The 24065-nt window shown below is 38.0% G+C and overlaps 1 protein-coding gene across 10 annotated transcripts in view; it reads right to left on the bottom strand.

The window, feature by feature from the left end:
* UTRN (utrophin) overlaps positions 1-24065 on the bottom strand; it is a 460160-nt gene that overhangs the window by 331538 nt on the left and 104557 nt on the right. For 9 of the 10 annotated variants that reach the window (XM_033093589.1, XM_033093581.1, XM_033093608.1 and 6 more), the window contains 14 exons: positions 23746-23838; positions 22469-22546; positions 22008-22100; positions 19816-19988; positions 17346-17461; positions 16521-16681; positions 11830-12033; positions 10741-10922; positions 9884-10034; positions 8598-8717; positions 7499-7600; positions 4570-4677; positions 4111-4290; positions 3102-3271 (listed from right to left, as the gene is read on the bottom strand). In XM_033093589.1, coding sequence (XP_032949480.1) covers positions 3102-3271; positions 4111-4290; positions 4570-4677; positions 7499-7600; positions 8598-8717; positions 9884-10034; positions 10741-10922; positions 11830-12033; positions 16521-16681; positions 17346-17461; positions 19816-19988; positions 22008-22100; positions 22469-22546; positions 23746-23838 — 1931 coding nt within the window. Of the gene's footprint in view, positions 1-3101; positions 3272-4110; positions 4291-4569; positions 4678-7498; positions 7601-8597; positions 8718-9883; positions 10035-10740; positions 10923-11829; positions 12034-13584; positions 13732-16520; positions 16682-17345; positions 17462-19815; positions 19989-22007; positions 22101-22468; positions 22547-23745; positions 23839-24065 lie in introns of those variants that run through there. The other variant, XM_033093657.1, reaches the window with a different exon arrangement.

Genomic DNA, 24065 nt, shown 5'->3' with positions numbered 1-24065 from the left:
ATTTAGTCTATTCCTGCCCTCCATACAAGCAGAGTGATGTGAAAGCTACATACAGAGCACGAATGATCTAGGGTCACAATAACACAATATCCAGATGACAGGAAATGGCCGTCCCCACTGGTCAAAACAGCCACGAGCAGCATCAAGGGAAGAGAAGCGGAAGTAAACCACCATTTCGGAAGCATGTATCATAAACTGTGCTACGCAGTTACTTAAGGCTCACAGCTGCTTGGACAGCTCCTTTTAAGACTAATTAATAGTGGTTTCTAAGGGTCTGGAAACCATTTCACACTAGGAATGGTTGAGGATACTCTGGACTGTAGGACAATGAATAGATATTGTAATAGGAAACCTATCCTCAAATACCGACGAGGTACATTTTGAAAAGGGGTGGTGTGCTCCATCTTACCCCAGAAAGCAGAACCAGCACACGTGGGTAGACTGAGAAAGGACCAACTTTGTCTGGGCATAATTTCTAATGAGATTTCAATGCCTTGTAGCATAAGGAACTGGATGGACATACTCAAGCCTCTGTTTGTCCAGGAATTAACTAAAGGAATTTCTGCATCAATCACCTTGTACACGAGAAGACTGTGGGCCTCACAGCTAGTGGCCCACCCAGCACATACCTCCCTCCCCACATTTCTAGCTTGCTGTCCCAGTTCCCCAAAACACAACTCCAGAGACTAAAAGACAGCTTCAACCTCTCATGCACCCAGGGCATGGGCAAGTGACTGAGACCCAGACAGTGAGACCTGGGGGGACGTCAGCATCCATCTTCCAGGACAGGACTGTGTCCCTGATCAAGAAAACAAAAAAAGGACAAATAAGGGAAAATTGCCCTTCCTGCCCATAAAGCAGGGTATGCAGTCATGGTAGGCCCAGTACTGCTGCAGCATCTTGAGACCGTGAGAAGACAAGCCTGATGGTGAAAGCCACCAGGCTGAGCAAAGGCAGACACAGGACACCAGATGGCAGGGTGTTGAGTCCCATCCTCCCATTAAAGACGCCCTACCTCCAGACTTCTTATAACGGGAGAGAAGACTGATTGGGTCACTTTGGGTTCAGTATTCTGTTTCTTGCAGTAGAATGCACCTTCTACAACACCGTCATTTTAGAGTTATGCCCTGGGATATTGTGATTTATAAGAAGAAGTACATATTTGGTCTTAGTCCCCATCTCTGGCCCAGAGCTCCTAAAACTCTTGGAATGTCCTAAGTGCTGACAGCTATGGAGGTGCCTTTTGTTATGTTAATAAGGTGGGGTTTTTTGGACCCCCACCTAAGGATGGGAGCTGGTTGCTAGAGGACCCAACCACAGAGATTAGACGGTTGGAACTGCCGGTCCTTTGGGGAGAGGAGAGGGGCTGGAAGCTGGATCAATTGCCAGTGGTCAATGACTTAGTCAGTCGTGCCGAGGTGATGAGCCTCCATAAAAACCCAAAAGGATAGGGTTCAGAGAGCTCCCCATTTAGTGAACAGAACTCCTGGTTAGAGGCTCTGGGAGAGTGGCCTGCTCTGAGAGGCCACGGAAGCTGTGTGTGCCTGGCCCCGTGCACCTCTTCCATCTGGCTGTTCCTGGGTAATATATCCTTTCATAATAAACCAATGAATCTAGTAAGTAAATGCTCCTCTGAGTTCAGTGAGCCACTCGAGCAAATTAATCGAACCTCACGAGGAGGTTGTGGGCACCTCCAATCCACAGCCAGTCGGTCAGAACCACAGGTTACACCTAGGGTTGAGACTGTCATCTGCAGGGTGGGGGACTGAACACTTACCCTGTGGAATCTGATACTGTCCTCCAAGAGAGAAGTGTCAGAAATGAATTGAATTTCAGGACACCCGGGTGGTGTCCCACAAATTGCTTGTTGGTGCAGAGAACCACACACACACACACACACACACACACTAGAATTGTACCAGAACCTATACATACACCCTAGTCTTTTACAACCTTCCCTGCTTCCAAATGCACACAGCGAGCACTGCAGAGACACTGCCAGACACAGCTGGCAGACTATAAACACTCAGGAAATAAAAGGCCCATGGCACTAGTAACATCAGAAGCCTCTTCCTCATCTGCTGCCTTGGCTCTAAAAGTAAAAGTTCCACAGCGGAGGCCTGCCAGTTAGAGGTACACTGGGTCCTGCAAGGAGAGAATCGGGAGGCAGAAATACAGCCCTATTACCGAAATTAAAATCATCTGGTCAAACTGGACTCCGGCTTTGTCCAACAAAAGCGAAATTGGGGAAATCACATCATTTTGATTCAGGCAAAGCTAACTGCCCATTTGCCCAAGCACTGGGATTCTGCTGTGAAAGGGGAAGAATAATAGTACTGCTCGAGGACTGTTTTGAGGGTTAACTGCTATAACACATGTGAGGTACAGTACCCAGGGCACAGCACAGCCTAAGCGAGTAGCTGACATTTGTAAAAGCTCCATCAGTATATGTCAGGTGTGATTATTCCTTTTCTAAAGATCTCAAGTTTACTTTGAATCAATAAGAGGAAAAGATATTTTATGCCAAACATGGATCTTTAAGCCAAACATGAAGACTCTGTTAATGAATCTTGCAAAGAGTTAACAAAAGAGGAAAGAAAACATGAAAAAAAGAATGGGAGAGGGAAGAGGGAAAAATGGAGATTTCAAAAGGAATTACTTCCCTGAATTATTTTTTGATTGCAAAAAGAGGAAGGAGATTCGCAAACAATAAATAAGGAGATCTATCTAAAGCAAAATTGTCAGAATTATGATAATGAAATAAAGAATAAATGAGGAATCATGGACAATCATATCCTTCCAAGGTAAATGATAGGAAAGGAAGAAAAAAGGGCTCGGACACACAGTTCAAGTTCAAGTGGAACACAGGATAAATACAACCATCTGAGACAATGCAGATGTGTGAAGCAGAATATTCAAAAGACTCAGGGTTAGTGAGTGGTTCAGTAGTTGAATTTCCATAACAATAATAATGCCTACATTTGCATTATTTGCATTATAACAAATGCCTACATTTGTTAGTTGATTAGTAGGAAGTAAGTACCGAGCACAGAATACATTGTGTGCGGTATTGGATTTGGAAAATTTCTGTCTGCTCTCACTTTTTCTTAGCTTCCAAGTCCACAGGAATCTGTCTCTTCTTTGGCGGAGGAGGAGGAGGCAGTTCTTGCTTAGACCTTTTTGTAGTAACTTGTTCTCTGATGCGAACCGTCTCCAAAAGATCCTTCTGAGGAATTTGGGACATCCCCAGCTTTGCTACAGCCTGAGTCACCTGAAATCAAATCAGCCAAAGTTTTCATGTTTCATTACAGCCTTACTGACAAATAATTCTCATGCCAGAAAATTCTCCCTTTGAAAATGGACAGTTCAATAGTTATTAGTATATCCACACAATTGTGCAACCTGCCTACTTTCTAATGCCAGAATAGCTTTATCAACCCAACAAGAAACTCCATACCCTTCAACAGTCACTTCTCATCTCCCTCTCCCCCTTGGCTCCTGGCAACCACTAATCTACTTTCTGTCTCTATGAATTTACCTATTCTGCATAGTTTGTACAGATAGAATCAGTGCACATACTCTTGTCACCGGCTCTTTTTACTTAGCATAATGTTGTCAAGGGTCATCCATGTTACAGTATGTATCAGTACTTCATTTCATTGCCAAAAACATTCCATTGCATAGATATACCACATTTTGTTTATCCATCCATCTATTAACGGCCATTTGAGTTGTTTCACTTTTTGTCTATTATGAATAATGCTCATCCATGTACAAACCAAAGTTTTATTTTTGATCAATTTCATTAAAATGCTTTTAAATTAATAAGATTACTTAAGATTTAAATATCACTAATGGATTCATGTCTAACTGTTATCAATTACTAAGGGTTAAATTACTGGATATGAATCAGTTTTCTGAATATCTATTAGAATTTACTTTAGAACACTAAAGATTTTCACATGTCAATTTTTCAATTTCATAGTAAACCGGGTATAAGGAACCACCTTTTTAGTTTAGCTACTACTCTTTTGTTTCATAAAAACTAAAACTAACCCGGATATTAATTTCTACCTCATAGCACCACGTACTATCCAAAGCAAAAGGTACCTGGTTGGAGGAATCTTCTAGTCTCTGGACCAGAGAATCCCACCTCTGCGTCAGTTCCTCGGAGTCACTGTTGATCTTCCTCAAAGCCTTAGGATTATCAAGCAACTGACCCACGTCCTGGCCAATCTCACTCAGCTGATCCAACGCTTGACGTTTCATTTCCATGTCTTCTTTCAAAATCTAGTATTTCAGATATTTATTAGATAACTCCCTTTTATAGGAATTCATCTTCCTGTTCCCCAGTCAGGAAATGTAAATATGTGTATTTTATGGGAAAATGTACCTGCTTTGAAATTCACTAGTGCTAAAACATAAGGCTCCTGGTTCGAGATAATTACATGGTAGCACAGTCCAATGCTGGGTAATGAGTTTTAATCAGTACTTTCAAAACCGTATTAACCATTGCTATAAAATGCTAACATGGTACAAGCTTACAAGACAGATGCTGACATCACTTACAGCCAGTCGCCGAACACTGACACTTAGTTCCTTCTGGTCTCTGAAGTTGCTTGTCTGGACTTTATTTAAAGCTTCTTCTTTTTCGGTTAGCCAAGCTTTCAGCAAGCACTACAAACAGTAACAAAAGTTAGAAATATATTTGGGGAATCACTGGGTAATTCAATTCAATCAAGTTCCCATATCTCTAAGTTTTATGTTCTGAGAGGCTTCACCCTTCTCTCGGGTAAGAACTCCAAACACCTGAGCCTGAGGCATGAGTGACACAGAAAAACATCTCTTTTTCAGATATTATCTTTCTCAGATGTGGAACAGATCAACCTGAAATGAGCCTCATACCTGGATAACCAAACCTACTACTCAGGGAATAGGTGGATCTAAAAGGCTGAATCCAGCTATTCAGGTTTCTAAAAGAATCACACTTTCCTTCTGGAGGCAGAAGGTAGCTCAGAGATCATCTTGTCTCAGCCCCTCATTTTAGGGAGGAAACAGAGAGAAGCCAAAGTCACCTGGCTGAGATCTCGCAGATAGTTAATAGAAGAGCCAGATGAAAAACCCACACCCCAAAGCCAATGGTCTTTCCACAGCATTGTGCAGGAAAACCACACTAATGCTCCAGGTTCAACAACAATTATGGTTAGACGAGGAAGTATGAGGGTAGTATAAAGCCAACATAAAGATATTTCAATTTCATTGGCCAACAGTATATGCTTTTCTTTTTTTTTTTTCTTTTTTTTTTTTTTTTAGGCAAAAGATATTTAGTAATGTAGAGAGATCAACTTGAAACGGGGGTGGGAAACAATATGGCTGCATTGGGATAATTCTTCCCAAAATGTAGTGTCTACCACAGAAACCCTTTTCTACAGAACTGGAGGGAAAAAACATCTTGGTTCTATGTTTGCAATGGAATCAATGCTCTTTTTTTTTTTTATCAGTTTCTTCAAAAACTATTCCCTGCCTGTATATTCCACACATAAGATGAAGAACATAAAAGACAAATATGGATCCTTCCCTCAAATGTAGTAAGATATGCACAGGGATAATTACGTTATGGCACAAAATAGAAAGTGCAGAAGCTACAAAGAGATCACTTCTAGTTTAGAAATAGTGGGAGAAGAAGGGGTTTTATAGATGATTTCATGGTCCTTGATGGCTGGGGAGAACCTAAAGATGAAGAGATAAGTTTAAAGGCATTCCATGGCAGATGCCACACGTTAAACAAAAACAGAGGCTAGAAAACACATGAAACGCATCCACTTTTTGAAAAAAATGAAAACAAAAACCATGACGAATCTACAAGGTGCCATGCATTGGGACACAGCAGTGGAAACGAGCTAGCACTCATTACTCTGGTGGTGTCAGCAGTCGAGGAATGGACCACAAACTGGGAATTCAGGGTATGAGCACTGGGTACATGGAAGGACAAAGGGAAAATTAAGGCTGCAAAGGTAAGTTGGAGTCCTTTATAGAATACCCTAAAAGCCACATTTAAAAGTGGCCCATGCAGCAGAAGTTGGGGACTAATTCTCGGAGCCCATTTCTAGCTATCTTCAAGCCTCTGCAATTGAGTACACAATAATCCTTGAAGGATTTTCTACTTCAGATACAGTTGGTCTCACTGCCTGCAGCAGCAAATTGTCTCTAGGTTAAGTACCCATGTTCCTTCAGTTCTACTTTTTCACAAGCTTCTTCCTTCTATATCACTAGCAGAAAGCCATTCAAAGGTCAGTTTTTAACAAAAAACATTAGCCAAAATACTGGCCACTCCCTATTTTTAAATGTTTTTAACTACCAAATTAAAATTTTTTCCAATTTTTAAGTTAGTTTACTTAGTAGAAGAGTAACACAACAATTTTCTCTGGCAATCAATTGACAGTCTCCTACTATCATTATTGAAGTAAAATTTTACCTATATCGATATGACTCATTGACCTGAATACAAGGGTCTGAGTAAATGCACATATTTGTAAAGTGAAACACAAATATTTCAGAAATCAGAATCGGGTACATTATGTGATTCTTAGTAAGAAAATTCTGACCCATGATTGGGGGCAGAGGGTCGTGATTAACAATTTATATTGGGACAAATTTTGCAGCCTACTTTTTAAGATGTTCTCTCTGCCACCATATTTAATAAACCACAAAACATCATACACTTGTTTTTATCCTCTAAAAAGAATATAGTTGCTATTTGTGAATAGAAATGAAATGCATTTAAAAGAATTAAAATGGACACAGAGATATGTGAATAGAGTATCTGCTTATTTTCTAAACCACAACTGTTTGGCATTTGGGGAGAAAAGTTTTGCTTATTTGCATTCTATTTTGATGGCTGTTTTTCTGGGCCACCACTCTGACTGAAAACCTAAGGTGGCAGCTTTGCACCAAAGGTTCATTTGCTGTGGCAATCCTTAGTGGAAAAAATAACTATTAACTGAATGTAAATCAATGGTGTTGCTAAATAACATTTTCTACTTAATTTCAGTAGTTAGTCTGGATAAAAATCAATAAAAATTCTAATGATTCAAAGTTCACAATGTATTGAGGGATCTGTTTATTGATTTACTGAGCACAAACCATATACTGCTGAGCACAAACCATGCTCGGCACTGTGTTGGTACAAGATTAAATACATCACCCATCACAAATGCAATGAAAATTATGTCAAGCAAATCCTGAAAGCAGCATATCTAAATACTAACATTCTAAATAATAAACACAGATCAAATCGTTATTACCATGGAGCCATACAATACAATCTCTTTGAATAAGCTTCATGATAAAATGGATACAAATCTAACTTTAAAAATTATAAATATTTGTAAATGTTCCTTTAGAAGAAAAGCAAACAAGATTCTATTTCTAATGCCATAATTAAAGATGAGTTATTTTTTACCATCTATTTTGATCATTATGGATAACAGTTTCGTACCTGTTCTTCCAATAATTCCTGCCACAATATATTGATTTCTTGTAACCTATTCCAACGTTCTTCAGTCCACCGGCACACTGCTGTCCAACGTTCACCGAGTTTCTAGGAAAGGGAGAAACCACCCTGTGTCAACAGAGGCTTAAGAGACAGTTATCATGATCCTTGAATTCTTGATATCTGTTGTTCTCTATTACAGAGTAGCAAGTTATAAAACATATATATATATATATATATATATAAAATATATATATATTTTATAAAAGTTGCTTTAAGATGATATGGACAAATCCTATGAATTTAAAAATGAGAAAAACTAATTCCCATAGAACGTAATTAATTACTTTATAGTACATAGCTAGCAAGTACTTGTGCAGCAAAGTCTCAGAACTACCGTACTGGCCCACTGTAAATGATGATGCAAATGATGATATAACTTCATGTGATGAAATTACATTCTGGAAGCTACTAAAAATCATAAACCAGCAACATCATATCTGGTAATTAAAGTATTGTTCAAGTGAAATACCAATAAATCTCTTTATAAAGACTTAGAAAGACACACAGTAGCCTTTGTGCAAAAAGAAGCAATTTGTTGGGGTTCCCAAAACTGTTGAAATTCACACATCGATTTACTAAAGACACAGGGATATTAAATCCCACATGGTTGAAATTCTCAAACTTCAATATGCAAGTACATTTTTTTAAAGGGCAGATCCACTGGGCCCCACTCCCAGGAATTCAGGGCTGCATGGAGCCCAGAAATCCACATTTTAACAAATCCCTCAAATGATTCTGAACAAGAAGCCTGTGGACCACTTGTTGAGATCAGTTCCTGTGCTTCCCAAAGTGTTAGTATTATCCACAAGGACCAAGGCCCACAAGGAACCCTGCCCACTCAGCCCAAGAGCTGAAGTAAAGGAATGATACCAAGGTTCTCCTGTAACCCACAGGCCGTGGAACCCCTGCTGGGAAGCACAGCCTAACGTAGGTTCTACTCTTCTCAATAAACAGTGAGACGGGACATGAAGAGTCAGGGCAACACGTAACTGGGTCTGGACCGCAGGTCCCTTGGGATTATCCTCCTTTTCAAGGTCCTTACCTGTAATTGATCTTCTAGAACAGCGGTAGCACTCTCACCACTGTTTTCATCAACAATTACCACCATGTGCGTTAATGAATTTACCTTCACCTGTTCAGCCTCAAGATCATTTTGCAAACTCTAGGGGAAAAAAGAAATGTAGGATCTACCATTATTTCCACCCTTTCACATTTGCCTATTTAAAATCCACTCACTTGTCAATAGTAATTAAGGACATTTAATGAGGCATCATGTTTAAATTTCCAATCATTACCCTAAGTGTTCCACTAATGAAATAAGCCTGTTATACATATTTACATTTCATTATGAACCATAGCAGTTGGAAAATGCAATGTTAGAATAATTGCAAATGGGATGTCGTTACTTTTATTCCAAGTTCTGGCAACAACAACCAAAAAATGCAGCATAAACAAGTGGAGGGCCTAAACTAGGAATTAAGATAAGAATGTAGAATTTAAGTCAAAAAAGTCCCAAATTTAACTATACAGAATCAGAGGTCATTTTCTCTAGGGAAGCATGGCATAAAGTGAGAGATAAGCAGATGCTATCTGATCGTCAGAAGCTATTCTGATTAGCTGCCCAGGAAAGCAATTAAGGATACCCAGGTACCTTCCATTCTCACCTCTTTTGTGGGAAGAGCATGGCAGGTCCTAAGATGTATGTGTATAGGTAATTTATTTAAACACTACCAATAGTGTTGTCAAACGCCTCGAGTAATGTTTAAATATCCCTACCATTTTATTCATGAGTTATCTAGGTATTTCATTGAAAAATCAAATTCTTCAAACAACTTGCAGAGAAGCTCTTTACTCCACCCTTCTTTGACTATGAAAAGTTATCTCCTAAATTTGTGACCAAATTAAATTGTCTGCCAAATTTTGCTTCTTCACCTAGTGCCCGCTTCTTTCCTAGCTCAGAGAAGAAGCAGTAGCTTTCCTTAAAGGATTAGGTACAGACAAATCTGCTACTTTACCCACACATGACATTAATGCTAACACACCAGGCTTCTTAGCCACTTATAGGTCCAAAACAACCCTTGAGAATCTTATAAAAGTGATGTACATTCCTAAGAAAATTATCCATAGCCACATAATATTTTACCTGTGCTTTCATCCCAGAGAAGTCATATCCCCATGGACTCCACCCTCTAAGTTGCTGAATTAAAGACAACACTGAGAGGTGGCCCACCTCTGTGCTGATAGAAGCCATCAGCCCCTGAGAATGCTAAGAGCTCCCTTTTCATATTTGATTAAAATAGTTATAAAAGAAATATGAGCTGGATTTACTTTATGATCTTCTAGCAGCTTTTGTAGAGATTTTAAATCATCATCCAGGGGACAAGTTTCCATCTTTTGAATGCGTTCTTCAGTGAGTGATAACCAGGCAGACAGCTGTTGTAGCTGCTTCTTCTGCAGTTCCATCAGCACATCATGCAGCCTGTCCGTGGAGCAACACGGCATTATTCCCACTTGCTTTTTCCTTTTGCAAAGGCAAATACACACTCCAGGCAGCAAAGAAATGGGCAATGAAATGCATTCCTGTCTAACCATTTAAAGTAGCATTTAGTCTTTAAATATAGAAACAAGCAAAAAACTTTTATTTTCTTCCTAAATGGAGTCAATTGAATGAATTCAAAGAATGCAAATAACAGCACCCTATATTCATATCAGAATCATTGTTTCTTCAGTCAGGAATTCCTGCTTATTAAATAGGTGGAAATTGCAATGGAATGCATTTTGCTCCTTAATACACACTGCAAGAAAGAAAATGAAACATGGAGGGACAAATGCTTTAAAAAACGTTACAGAATGGAATTGTAGATAAATACTACATAGTCCTGTCTTCATATTGAGTTAATGGTAAGCCAATTTTAATGCTGCAAATCGATAACCATCCATCTGAATTGCCGTTTCCCTTTTTGCTAATGTCTCTGTACTCTCAGCTTTTACCTTTTAATTTGGTAAACACATAAAAGGAGAAACAAAGATCATATAAAATTCCAGCAACATTACGAAAAGAGCCAAGTTTTTACAGGACAAGTTCTGTAATTATCTTGCTTTCACCGGCATGCAAACGTTTATTCGCGCTAAACTGGGCAACGCAGTCTAAGGAATCCCATGTTCCTTTCTTTGCTTCCACTCACCGGGACTGTCTGTCCATGCTCTCCACCCGCAGTGCCTCCCATCTAGCATTCAGCAGGGTCATTTGTTCCTGAATCTCAAACTCCTCCTCATCTGACAGAGTGCCCTGTGTTATCAGCTGGTTTCCTGCCTGCAGGACACTCCCCACACTACTCTGGTGTGCAGTCAGCTCCATCATGAAAGCCTGGAAAGAGACATCATAATTGATCATGGCAAAAAAAAAATAATAATTAATAAATTGTTAATGCCTACATATCAAAGCTACAGAAAAAGGTAGCTACGTAGAGTGCAAGTAAAATGGACTTTGATCCAACTTTTTACGCTCTGACTATAGGAAATAACCAACTAGCCTAAGTAAAAAGGGGCACAAATCAAAGAGGGCATTAGTGCATCTGACAATACTAGTTATTTTCAAGTAAATGCTGATTATACTACTGAGAGATTGCAAACATGAAATTATGAGAAAACATAATAAATAAATACATCATGTGCACCCAAGAGGAACTGCTTAAAAAATACGATTTCTATTATTTTCAAACCAGAACAGCAAATAAAGTCTATCAATTAATAAAAAAAAAGTACTTTATCAACAAAGTAAATAAACCTCCATATAACCAAGTCACTACACAGTAATATAATACATCCTTGAAATAATAGAAAATTTTCATTGTATAAAATTATACAAGAACACTGGATATAACATTGGCTTAATCATAAAATAAATAAAAATAATCATGTCCTAGGGAATATTCAAAATATAAAGATTTGGTGTATTCATTAGTCATTTTGTGTTTTAACTATCACAATACACTTCAGAAAGAAGCAGTGCTGTGCACTGATTTTTGTCAGTGGCTCCACAGACTATACAAGTTACGATGATAAGATTAAACTCTGAAATCTAATTCCAATGCAGTTAACCATTCCACGCCAACTTTATAACAAAGCCCCAGTTCAATGTCACAAGTCCTAAAATATGCCACGACCTTTCTGTGGAGCAGAATTCAGTCAACAATAATTGTCAGAAGAGAGCCCCCGACTACGGCACAGCTGCCACCACTAAAAGGTTTGCTCATCAGCTACAGACGACTTACTTCGTGGGTGGCAAACTGATCTTTGACTTCTTCAACATCATCAGAAATGTCATCCTGCTCCTGGAAAGTGTCCTCAGCAGAAAGCAACCAGGTCAGCACTTCCTCGAGGGCGATCTGATAGCTGTCCAGATCCATGTCCACCTCCGTGACAGTGCTGGGGGTTTCGGCGCGGGGACTGTCATGCTCGTCCTCTGGCACTGAGCTCTATCAAAACAAAGCCAAGAAAACACCCTCGAGCGTCGTGTAGACGAGAAGGTGGTCGACAAAGACACGCTGTATGGAGAAGCGTCGGGTAGGCAGCCCTGTGTCTCGGGCCCTCAGCAAGGTGAGCAGAGCCGTGAACTGGTCAGAACGCGTTTATTCCATGTGCTGGGATGGCAGAGGGCAAAAGCGGCAGGCACTCCTGGATTCTGTGCTCATGGGGATTCGAACATCATTAGGAAGAGTAAGATAACCCACATGAATCATTTCTGAACAAAAACTAAATGGCTATTAGCAAAGTTAAAAATGCCATGGTTCCAGGAAGAGATGCTACATGAGCTCAGCAAGGGCTAAAACAGGAACTGTTTCATTGAGCATCATCTTGGGCCTTGAAAGACAAATATAATTGAAAGAAAAAGAGATAAACATCAGCACTCTGCTTTAACCCTAGTTCAACTGCTTTTACTGAAATGCAATTTAGCATTTTATTTTAGACACTGAATGGCTGCCACACATACAGGCCGTTGTATGGATAGTATTTTTTTGGGAGGTAGTTACTCTCTAGTTTACTTGTTAGTCTTTCTTTTTTTTTTTTTTTTGAAAAGCCCATGGGAATAAATTTTCTCAAGCTCTTTCTAAGCAACATTTCCTTATATACTTCAGAATCTCACAACCAAATGAACTATCCCATTCATTTGTTCCCTTTCAGAGCAAAACTACTTTAAAAATTTGCCTACAGCCTATCACACACAGTTTTTATGTTATTTCAAACACACAAAAATATATAAAGAATAATATAAGAAATGCTCATGTATTTAACAGCTACAGTTTGTTAACATTCCCTTTCAGATTTGTATGCATCCCCACCAGACAACGGAAAAGGTTTTTGCCAACGTCACCAATAACCTTCCCACTGACAAATCCGCTTTTCTAGCCTCATCTTCAGAGTGACCATGTAATTAATCAACAACCTAGAACATTTTTTTATAGAAACAGTGCTAGGGCAATACACATACACCAGAACCATTCCAAGCAAACCCAGAGATCTGGTCACTCTCTGTTTCTCACTTAGCAGCGTTCTACCTGACTGGCTACACACCCCCACCCCCACCCCCGAAGCTCTCCCCACTTCAGTAACACCACATAGGTTTAGCTCCTGGTTCAGTAGCATTTGCCAATCTGTAAGTAATGAATCTCCTCAAAATTAAGTCCTGGGCCCTTTTTCGTCTCTCTGCATACTTCCAGTGGACTCGTTCATTCCCACTCGATTTAAAGAACCGTCTACATCCTACAGACATCTGCCTTCATATTACTGGTCCCAAACGCCTAACTCCTCTGTCCAACTACCTTAACATCTTCGCTTCAAAGTCATCAGCATATCAAACTATGTCTATATTTACCCTTTATTGTTTCCCCAAACTTGTTCCTGCTCAGGCTTTCCCATTTCAGTAAATGGCTGCTTCATGCGCTTACCACCTCCAGCTAACGACCAGGGAGCCAGCCTTGGTTTCTCTTTCTTTCATCTCTCACATTTAATATGTAAGCCATTCCTACCTTCAAAATGTGACCCCAGTCCATCCAGACCTTTCCATCTCCAGAACCACCACCATCTGTCCTCTGGACAATAGCCTGCTAACCTGCTAATTGGGTTCTGACTTCCCGTTGCCACCCACACTCCTATCTCTACAACCCACTTCTCACACAGCTGCCAGAATGATCTCGGGAAAATGTAATCACATCCTAAGACTTCCCCACTTAAAATTTTTCACTGCTTTCTCAATGCTCTTAAGATACAATTTAAAATTCTTAACATAGTTGACAAAAACACTGTAACAGCAAGAAACTGAGCAAGTGATTGTGAGTGTGTACGTGTGTGTAGGGTTGGATTTCAATAGGTTAATCAGGGAAGACTTTTCTGAAAAAGTTCCATTGAAACTGAGGGAAGACGGGAAGCTTGCCATGCAGTTAGTGGGTGGAAGAGCATTTCATAGAGAGGAACCCACATGTACAAGAATCTTGGGGAAGGAAAGGAAAAAGTCCCCGTGACTACAATGCAGTGGCCTGAGATGAGGAGGAGTGGCCTGATGTGGAGGTAGGCTGGGTCTTGTAAACTACAGGCCAAGATTAGGTCTTCAATTAGCATGAAGGCCGGAACAAAAAGAAAATATATCCCAGAGACATTACGGAGGAAAAAACAAACAGACCCAGTAAACTGTAGACAGGGGTTAAAAATATGAATCAGTGAACACACAGATAAAACACTGGGTAATCAGGAGATAGATGGTGCCAAAGACAGAGAAGGGCAAATGAGTTAAGCTCTGGACCTAAAATTCTGAAACTGTAGAGTCAAAATAACCCTGGAGACCACTTAGTACCAAACCTCCATGCTCTAGTGAGAATATCTGAGAACTAGGAAAGTGAGTGACCAGCCAAAGGTCGCTGAGATACACACTATGAGATACACACTAGGATCTGTGAGATGGGAGATGAAAGGAATTATCTAAATGCAAATGTTCAGAAGGTATTAATTAAAACACAAGAGGAAACGTTTTAATTAAAAAACAAGAGTGAGAGATTAATTTAAAGAGAAATGCAGGAATTATTTGCTGACCACCTAATGCTCTACAGCACAGGTTCATAGAAAGAGCAAGAGAAGAAGGCTGGCTATTAGTGTTCACTGCAAAGTAGCAGATGGCAAGCTCTGTCAGAGGAGATGATGAAAACTTGACCACATTTATTTCTTCAATTAACTTAATTCAATCTCTAAGGCACTAATGAAAGCATGCAAATGAAGAGGTTAATGTTAATAAGCTTGTTCTTTATCAAACAGCAAAAGGATTCTGCAATTCTTATCATGCCACCCTAAACCCTAAGCAGAAGCATTAATTTTATCTACATATTCATCATGAAAGGCAAATGAAATTTTCCTTTTTAAGAGAGAATGGCCTTAACGATAAGAAGTAAAATACCCCAGTTTTCTAACAAAGGGAACCCAATCCAATAAAGACATGATTCTGAAACCAGAAAGCAAATTCAGAAGGTTTTCTGAGCCACGTGAAAGGGTGCATCGTTAATGCAGGATAATATCTATATTACTAGAGGGAAATGCTTCTCAGCATTTTTTTAGGCAATTATAAAAAAAATTACAGTTTTTCCTCAGCATCATTTGATTTTCAAAACTAAAAAGAGCCCTTGGTTCACAATCTGGACCTATCTCTTGCCCTCTTTTCCTCAGTAAGTTTTTTTTTTTTCTTTTCCTATAAATCGTGCTATTTTTTTGAAATGAACAAATTAAAAGGACTGGTACCTACTACCCCCAAAAAATCTGAAATAATAAGTTTGCTGAACCTAGGAGAAAGAAAAAGAGATGCTATGCCAATTGAAGATCATTATCATTATATGAGAATTAACTAACATTTTTTTAAAAGGAACTTGTTGAGTGAGAATGAGTGATAATACCAAAACAAACTGAGAAGGAAAAATTATAATAATAATAGCTGCTGCTTACTGAGTGCTTATTAATATTATGTTAGAAAGTCTGAATTTATTATCTTTATGAACTGGGTGGTTTTATCCAGATTTTACAGATGAAACTGTGGTTGAGAAGGGTAGTAACCAACCCAAAACAAGTAGGAACAGGGATAAAATTTAATCTTCAACGCCCATGTTTTCTGCCTCTCTAAAGTGTTTTTCCTATTCTGAAATTCATGTGTATCTTTCTTGGTTGCTAAAGCGTTGCACCAAATGACTTTTTAAAGATCTCGCTCAACTATTAAGATTCTCTCATTTTATGAAGTAAGAGGACTGGTTAGACTGACACAGAATTAAGATAAAATATAGATTGATTCAAGCCAGGATAATTCAGGAAGAAAAATTCATGACTTTATATCTCCTGGAAAAGAAACAAGAAAAAAAAACTCATTTATATCGTAATGAGCAAAACCAATGTAAGCCTTCAAGTGAAAAACTCCCCAAGTAACATATTGTCAATTATTCCTCCTAAATGAAAGGGAAAATAAAGCTTGTATTTTGATAGTCCTTGTGAAAACATAACGGTAAAAATCCTTTTGTTAGAGGCAAAAGGAAAATTAGTACTTAGAATAAAGCTAGGCTGACATGAGCAAAACCATCTTCAGCACATGATGACAGTGATAAAAGACGGCGACCAAATGAAAGAAAAACTCGGTTCTTAAGCATGTCATGAAGCGGGAGCATGATCACAGCCCTAGACCCTAACTAACTCCAGCTTTATTGTGTGAAATAATATATTTTCCTTCTTAATAAAATCAATTGAGCCATGGTTTTCCATTACATGCATGTGAAATGTGGCAGTGTTCTACCTGACAAACTGAACTTCTGAGGCTTACGTGAGCTGACAAACCAAGATGTACTCAGGTAAGAAAAAAAAATCCCCTAAAAGTATTTTTATCCAGTACCTAAGAGAAAGGAAATACGGCAAGTCAAACATTTCAATAAAAATTGACTTGTACCTGTATATTCATTTCTCCTTCTTCGCATTCTTTTTTGTATTTCCTTGGCAGTGTCTCTACTTCGCGGATGGCATCTATAGTGACTTGCTGAGGGAGCACCTCAAACAAAGATGTTAAATACATAATTATGGATTTCTTGTCAGGAAGCTGAACAGCAACATCTGAAAGTGGGAGAAAACAAGGACCAGCTTAAATTAGATGTCCAAAATACGTGAATTGCTCAATGGTAGATATAACTATCCTGAGTACCCATAAGCAATACAAGTATATAATCTTTGCAATACCATAGGTCAGTAAGTTTCTATTTCATATATGAGACAAAGGCAAAGACAGTCACTTATTTTTGTTCAGTATCCCATTTCTTAAAATTCTTCCCTGAAAGCTTCCCCCAAATGCTCAAAGACAAGCTACCATTTAAGGTAATGCCACAGATTTTATTTATATTGTGAAAATAAGTCTAGGCTTCAACTCTACAACATTTGTAACTAAAATTTTTACATCATATGCAAAAAGCTTACATAAAAATGCATTGTAATGAAATAAGATTTTTATCTAATAATTATGTTTTTCTAAAACTTTAAATCTTATACTGGTATCAAATAACTATTCTCCAATGATATAATTAAATTTCTTCCTAAAGGATTCTACAAAGTGTTTAGTACAAAGGTAATAATACCTTGTCTGCAATAAAATGACTTGCACCATACCTCAAAAGGAAAATCACTACTCAATTCGCATAATTACTTCTAAAAAGAAAACCACTGCTTTTCAAGTATTCAAAATTGTAAAGCAAAATCAAAGTTGAAATTAAACACCAAACAATACCTTCAGGATCTAACAGCTTTTCAATTCCCAAATAAGTTTGAGCCTTGCTGAAAGCATGTTCAAGTCTCTCAATTGGAGACATTTTGACAACTCTATCCCAGCTGAAGAATTCAGGTCTGAAATATCACCATGCAAATAATATGCAATAAAGATGAAATATGTGGAAACAAATTATTACAATCTAATACATTTCAGTTTTAGATTTTATTTGTGAGTTTAAATTAAAAGTTTAATTTTATATCTCAAAGGCTTGTCTAATATATAATACCTTAAAGTAACTTATAAATATGAAAACAACAGGTAAAACATTCTAAGGTTTTTGTGTCAGTTAAATATGCCATTTAAAATTTCTGGAGTAACCAGTAAAAGACTAGAAATGTCATATAATATTTCCTAAATAATAAAAGAAAAAAAGGAGGTGAGGGGGGAGAACCTACCAACACAAGAAAGAAAACCGATACAGAAAATAGAAATGAAAAGCTCAAAAGAATTGGTAAAAATGAACCTAAATACATCAATTATCACAATCAATGTTAGTGGACTAATTCTCCAATTAAAAGACCAAGATTAGCAGAGTAGAAAAATCCAGCTTTACTCTGCTCACAGGTTACTCCTAAAACAAAGGCCCTGAAAGAATTTCCCTCCAGTCACCCTCCTCCATATTATTATTGTCTAGTACTTCATTTCTATCCTGATTTTATTTTAATCCCACAAACTGGACATTACTACTCCTTTGACTTAATCAAAAGTTGATCTTTTTTTTTTTTTTTCTTTCCCTGCGCTCTATCTGTTCTTGCATCTTAGATCTACCTAACCTAACTTCTGGGATTTGCCTCCTCCATTCCCACCCCAGTTCCCTCTCTGACGTCATCTCCTGTTACACCCCCTACTCATGCTACTGCACCCACTGGCCTCCTACATGCCAAGTATCTCCTGCCCTCTTGCCAGATAAATTTTGCTTGAGCATGCTTATCACTTCTTTATGCTGTACAACTTAGTTTCTCTTATTATTATTTGTTATTGTCTGTTCCTCTCTGTTTGAATGGAAACTCAAACAGGGATTTTTGCCTATTTTGTTCTCTATATACAACCTGTGCCTAGCACAGAGTCAGTACTCCACACATACTTATTAAATCAATTAAGTAATCAATGAAAAAAAGTTTTGGCTAAAATTCAAGTTTTCTGACATCTCTTAACCAACTCGGGACAAAGGGTAACCTCCTTAAACTGATAAAGGAGAAGTGAAAGAACACTGGGTTTGGGGGTTGTTTAACCAGATAAAAAGTATATCAAAAAAGCTACAGCAAATATCATTCTTATGGTAAAACATTAAAACCACTCCCTCATTATCAAGAAGGAAACTTTCTGCTCATTATCACCAATTCAAATCAACACTGTATTGAAGGACGAGGCACAAATGAAGGGAAAAGAAAAAAGAAGAGAAAAAATCTATTATAATTCATGGACAGTCTATCAAAAAAATTTTTTCAGTCTACAGAAACAAATTTAAAATTTGTAAAAATTTAACAAGTTTCCAGATCTAAGCTGTAAAAAGTCAACTGAATTTTTATAGACCAGCAAAGAACATACAGGAAACAAAACTTGAGAAAATAAATAATTTAAAATAGTAATAAAACATATAATAAATTTTGCCTTCACATTGAAATCCTTGCTTCATCTGATATTTATTTGTGGGTATCGTGAGGTAGGGATCCAATAAATTATTTACATATGGGTAACCAATTGTGCCATATCATCTATTAATCTGAAATATCGGTTCAGTTATATGTCAGGATAGAGCTATGTGAGCTCTTTGTCAGGTTGCAGTATATGAAACTGCCATTCTTATATGCCAAATAGAGTCAAATATTAACAATTTCACATGGTTCAGCCTATAGTTACATTAGCGTACTCATAGTACTACATAGTCTTAATTAACATAGCTGCATAATTAATTTTGGTTTCGTTTGAGAAGTATTTCAGCCTGGATCTTCTTCTTCATGAGTGTACTGGCTCTTCTTGGACCTTTGGTCTTTCATATCATTAGAATCTGTTTACCAGTTTCACGGGGAAAAAAATCACTTTCTGTATTTCATTGGGATTACATTAAATGTATAGAACTTTCCTTTTGGTACGAGATTGAAAACTAACACAACTCTTTGTACATATTACTGGTTAGTGCTGAATGAGTAGGATTGAACTGTAATATGTGAATCATTTTACATTTTTTTAACTTATAAAGATGTAGAGGGCACCATGGAGGTTGCACGGTGCCATTTAAGTCTTACAGAAATGAAGACTGGATGGGTAGTTTTCTTCCATGATCTTTCTTTTCTTAATGTTTTGGTAGAGCGTGTGCAGAGAGGACAGTGGTGGTAGTGGGGAAAGGGCTTTGGGAGAAGTAGTAAGGGAGGAGCAGAGAGGAGTCACAAATTTGGAAAGCCCGCCTCTGAGTAGAGTCATGTCTCACTTATGTCGGTGGAGCAACGCGTTAAAGGCAAGTCCATCCGTCCAACTGGTGGTGAAATTCAGGACGTTGACCTGACTGTACGGCCTGGTGGACTGGCGCACCCAGCTCAGCAGGATCTTCTCGCTGTTTGTCTGCTGCAGGTCTGACATGATATCCTTCATGACATCTTTGACCTGTGTAAGAGAAACCATGCCTGCCTATAACTTAAAACAGTTACTGGAATCAAGTCCTTGAATAAGGAATATTAGATTAATTAACTATTAAGGATAAGGTCATTGGTATTCATTTCATTTAAAACTTTCCTTTAAACATTAGAAAGATAAATGCATTTTGAACAGGAATTATTTGGGGTACTAGGATTTGGAGATGATTGTTACACCACCTTTACTCATTACAGTAGTTTCTATATCTTAAGCAATACTTATATTAGGTTTGGCTACAATGAACAGTACTTTCATAGTCACTAAAAAAGTAATATTTTAATACTACATATTTACAAAGACCATTTAATAGGAATAAAACTTAGTTTTTATTTTCTACAAAACAAAGATGCAAGGAAGAACTTTTGACTGACTATAAAATGAAAGACTGCTATACCTTTCCTAGTGGCACTAATAATTATAATCAAGAACTAATATTTCACAACATTAGTCTAAAGTAATACAAGTGTTTTAAGTAAGTGCTCAAAGAATGATGTGGACATATCAAAAGGAAACAAGAGCTGATTTAAGTGGATCACATGGGCCAAATCTAGGACAATATGAACATCAAAATAAATAATGATAGTAGAAAATTATAACCTACTAAATAAGTAAAAATCCCTGAGGGTGCACTGATATATGGATGGATGGATGGATGGATGGATGGATAGAGATAGATAGATAGATAGATAGATAGATAGATAGATAGATAGATAGATAGATAGATAAACAAGTGATAAGGAAAAGCTCTTCCTTGCAAGTAGAAAGCTGATTAATAAAATGTAGAAGAAATGATGAAATTAGAACATCAGTATTTGCCAAGCATCATAACAATAAATGATCAGGTAAGAATTATGAATGGATCTTAAAACTAATGGACAAAGATTTGATAAGTAGCCGAATATTTACACAGTTTCAAAGTATATCCCACAAGATATTTTTTAATAACAAAGTCAGTTTACAGTGGAGACACCTGCAGCTACATGACCCAAATGATGAAAAGCCTAATGGACAGTACATGCTTCCTGATGTGGTACACTGAGAACTCAATGTCACTTTCGTGGCATTCCTGCCAAAAATGAGTAACCTGAATCTAAGCATGAGAAAGTACCAACCAAACCAACATGGAAGGGCAGTCTTAAAAATAACTGTCCAGTATTCTTCAAAAATGGCTTTCCAAATTTGAAACATAAAGAAAGAATCTATTACAGGATAAAGAAGACTAAAAAGACATAGTAAATTAATGATAAATATTACTATTATTATATACATCTTATATTATGATATTACTATTATGTTGTAGTCATGCAAGAGAATTCCTTGTTTTTAGGAGAATGATTTGCATTTTAGAAAATACACAATGATGTATTTAAGCAAAGAGAAAGGGAGGGAACATAGATATATAGACAACTGTTAACATTTGGGGCATCTGAGTCAAAGGTATTCTTTGAGCTATTTTTTTCAACTAAAATTATGCCAATTTTTAAATTTAGTATTGAAAAAGATACTGTTTTTCTATGCCAGGAAAATAGAGCAATCAGTCTCTTCCATTCCAAATTGTTCTGAGTTCAATTGTGTTCATATTTTGAATGAAGTCCTAACCCCCAGCCCTAACCTCATAATGTGAATGTATTTAGAGATAGGATCTTTAAAGAGGTAATAAGGTAAATTGAGACCATATGGGGGGGGCGGGGCAATCCAGTATGACTGGTATCTTGGTATAAGAAGCATAGTTTAGAATATGGACGCACACAGAGGAAAGACCACGTGAGGCCGCAGAGAAGACAGCGTGTGCAAGCCAAGCAGAGAGGCCTCAGAAGAAACCAACCCAGCTGACACCTTGCTGTCGGATTTCTCTGGAACTGTGAGAAAATAAATTTCTGTTGCTGAAACCACTCAGTTTGTGGTACTTTATGATGTCAGCCCTAAGAAACTAATACACAAATGATACATTTTTCAATTCCTATAAAGAAGTGATTAAAAATTTCCCACCTGCCAGTGCAAAATGATGCTCCAAAGCAACCCCAGAGTCAGTTTGTGATTTCCGTCAACAATGTCAGTTCCTCCTATATTCACCAAATCCACCTATGAAAATGAAAACAGGACTTTTAGGACAATTTCTCCACAGAAACCCAGGTTTTTGTTTTAGCACCTTTGGACAGCGATACCAGGGCATGATGAAAGAAATTTCATTTTAGAGAATCAGGTAAACCTAAATCTCAAAAATGTATGATTTGTACCCTAGATCAACAAAGCAATCAGAAAAAGCACGACTATTCCTTCACTGATAGAAAAGGTTCAATACTTCTAAGAAAAATGTTTCCAAAAATTAGTTGAGGCCAATGCACAGAGCAGGCGGCTGGTTTCACAATGAATAAATGAATGAATGAATAATTTTCACAATGAATCATTGGGGGCACCAAAGACCTCCAAAAGTCACACGGCAAACTTACATTGTTCTGATGTAAAACCTGCAGCACTCTGTTGACGTTATTTAGAGCATGTACCCTTGTAGAACCACGTTCCTTCGGCTGGAAAAGAAAACACAAAAATCAAATGAGACAGTCCCTCCACCTCCTCAGACACGGACACTGAGAAGGACAGAGAACAGCATCGGTGCCAGCTGCTCTGGCCGCTTTCTCAGGCCACCTGCGGGCCAACGTCGACAGAACACAAACTCCCTCACCAACAACATCTTAAGATATTAGTTCCCTAGTTTATCTGTACACTGGAATCTCCCAGGGAGCTTCCAAAAATACCAATGCCTCTGTCTGACCCCACCCCCAAAGACTGTGACTTAGTGAGTCTCAGGTGTAGTTCAGGTTTGGAACTCACGGAAAGATTTCCCTGGTGATTCTAATGTGCAAACAAGTTTGGGGGCAAGGTTTCCTTTATCTAAATCAGTCTGGATGCAGAGAGATTTAGAAGTCGCATCACCTCCACACTGCACAGAGCAGGGGGATTCAGAAGCACTCTCCCAGGTTCCAGCTAGCATTACAAGGGCTCACTGGGAAGGCAGGAATCGCCACCTGGGGAAAGGTGATCTCGGCAGCTTCTTTCTGCCTCACTGGCCAGGGAATCTTATCTGAAGAGAGATCAGCCTCTCTAACAGGGTCTACCCACCATCTGGAATGCAAAAGGAAGAGTGTAACAACCCACAGTTTGGCAAGAAAGGGATTCATCTCCGGGAGTGCATCTCTCTATGCCTTTTATAGTAATTCTACCTCTGGTGTTCAAGTTTGCACCCACAAAATGCATCCCCTTCATTAGCAGAGTTACTTCTGTGTGACAGTACAGCATCTCGCACGTGAAGTAATAGAGTGGGATTTGATGAAGAAACAAATGCAAAGATAATACTGAAAACCTGAATAAAAATAAATGTCATAGTTTTTAACAACCTTGTTTTAATATTTGTTAAATAACAGTTTACTGTGTTTGTCTCTACACTGTCTATTACTCAAAACATTATATCCTCTTCACATATCCATTCTTTGAAATTCTCTGCTGGGCTATCTGGGAGCAATCAACTTTTAAGGTAATTTTTATCTTTGATAAAAATGGAGCCTTCAAGAAATCCTAAATATTGTTCTATCAAAGAATTCATTAAGAAACTCTTTTTTAATATTCCTATTTCAGCCTTTACATTGTAAGTACACCCAGTGAGTCTTCAGGTATCAATAACGATCAGAGACAGACACTCCATTAAGCTGGTTCTCAAACATTCTCTCACCAGTGATGTTCCTGTAAGGCCTTCTAGAAGATCCAGCAGTTTCCTTCCATCTTTGAGGTCTATGAACATATCACTGATGGGTGGTTTCCCACTCTGTATAAGAAACAGTGAAATACCAGTTAATTCAGTAGCAGAAATTCCATACATGCCTGAAACAAATGAAGGGTTTCATTTTTTTCCTAATTAAAAATTCTAGATGATCAGCAGACTATTGAAGTTTGCCTTGAATTGAAAGAACAAGTACAAATAAAGAGAACTTTGAAATCTCATAAGAAATGTTTTAAGCTGAAAGATTTCAATTGTATTATTTATTAGAAAGG

The sequence above is a fragment of the Rhinolophus ferrumequinum genome, chromosome 3 (assembly GCF_004115265.2).
Source record: "Rhinolophus ferrumequinum isolate MPI-CBG mRhiFer1 chromosome 3, mRhiFer1_v1.p, whole genome shotgun sequence".
NCBI classification, from domain to species: domain Eukaryota; kingdom Metazoa; phylum Chordata; class Mammalia; order Chiroptera; family Rhinolophidae; genus Rhinolophus; species Rhinolophus ferrumequinum.
The sequence above is the reverse complement of the archived record's forward strand: the minus strand, read 5'-3'. Positions and strand labels throughout refer to the sequence as shown.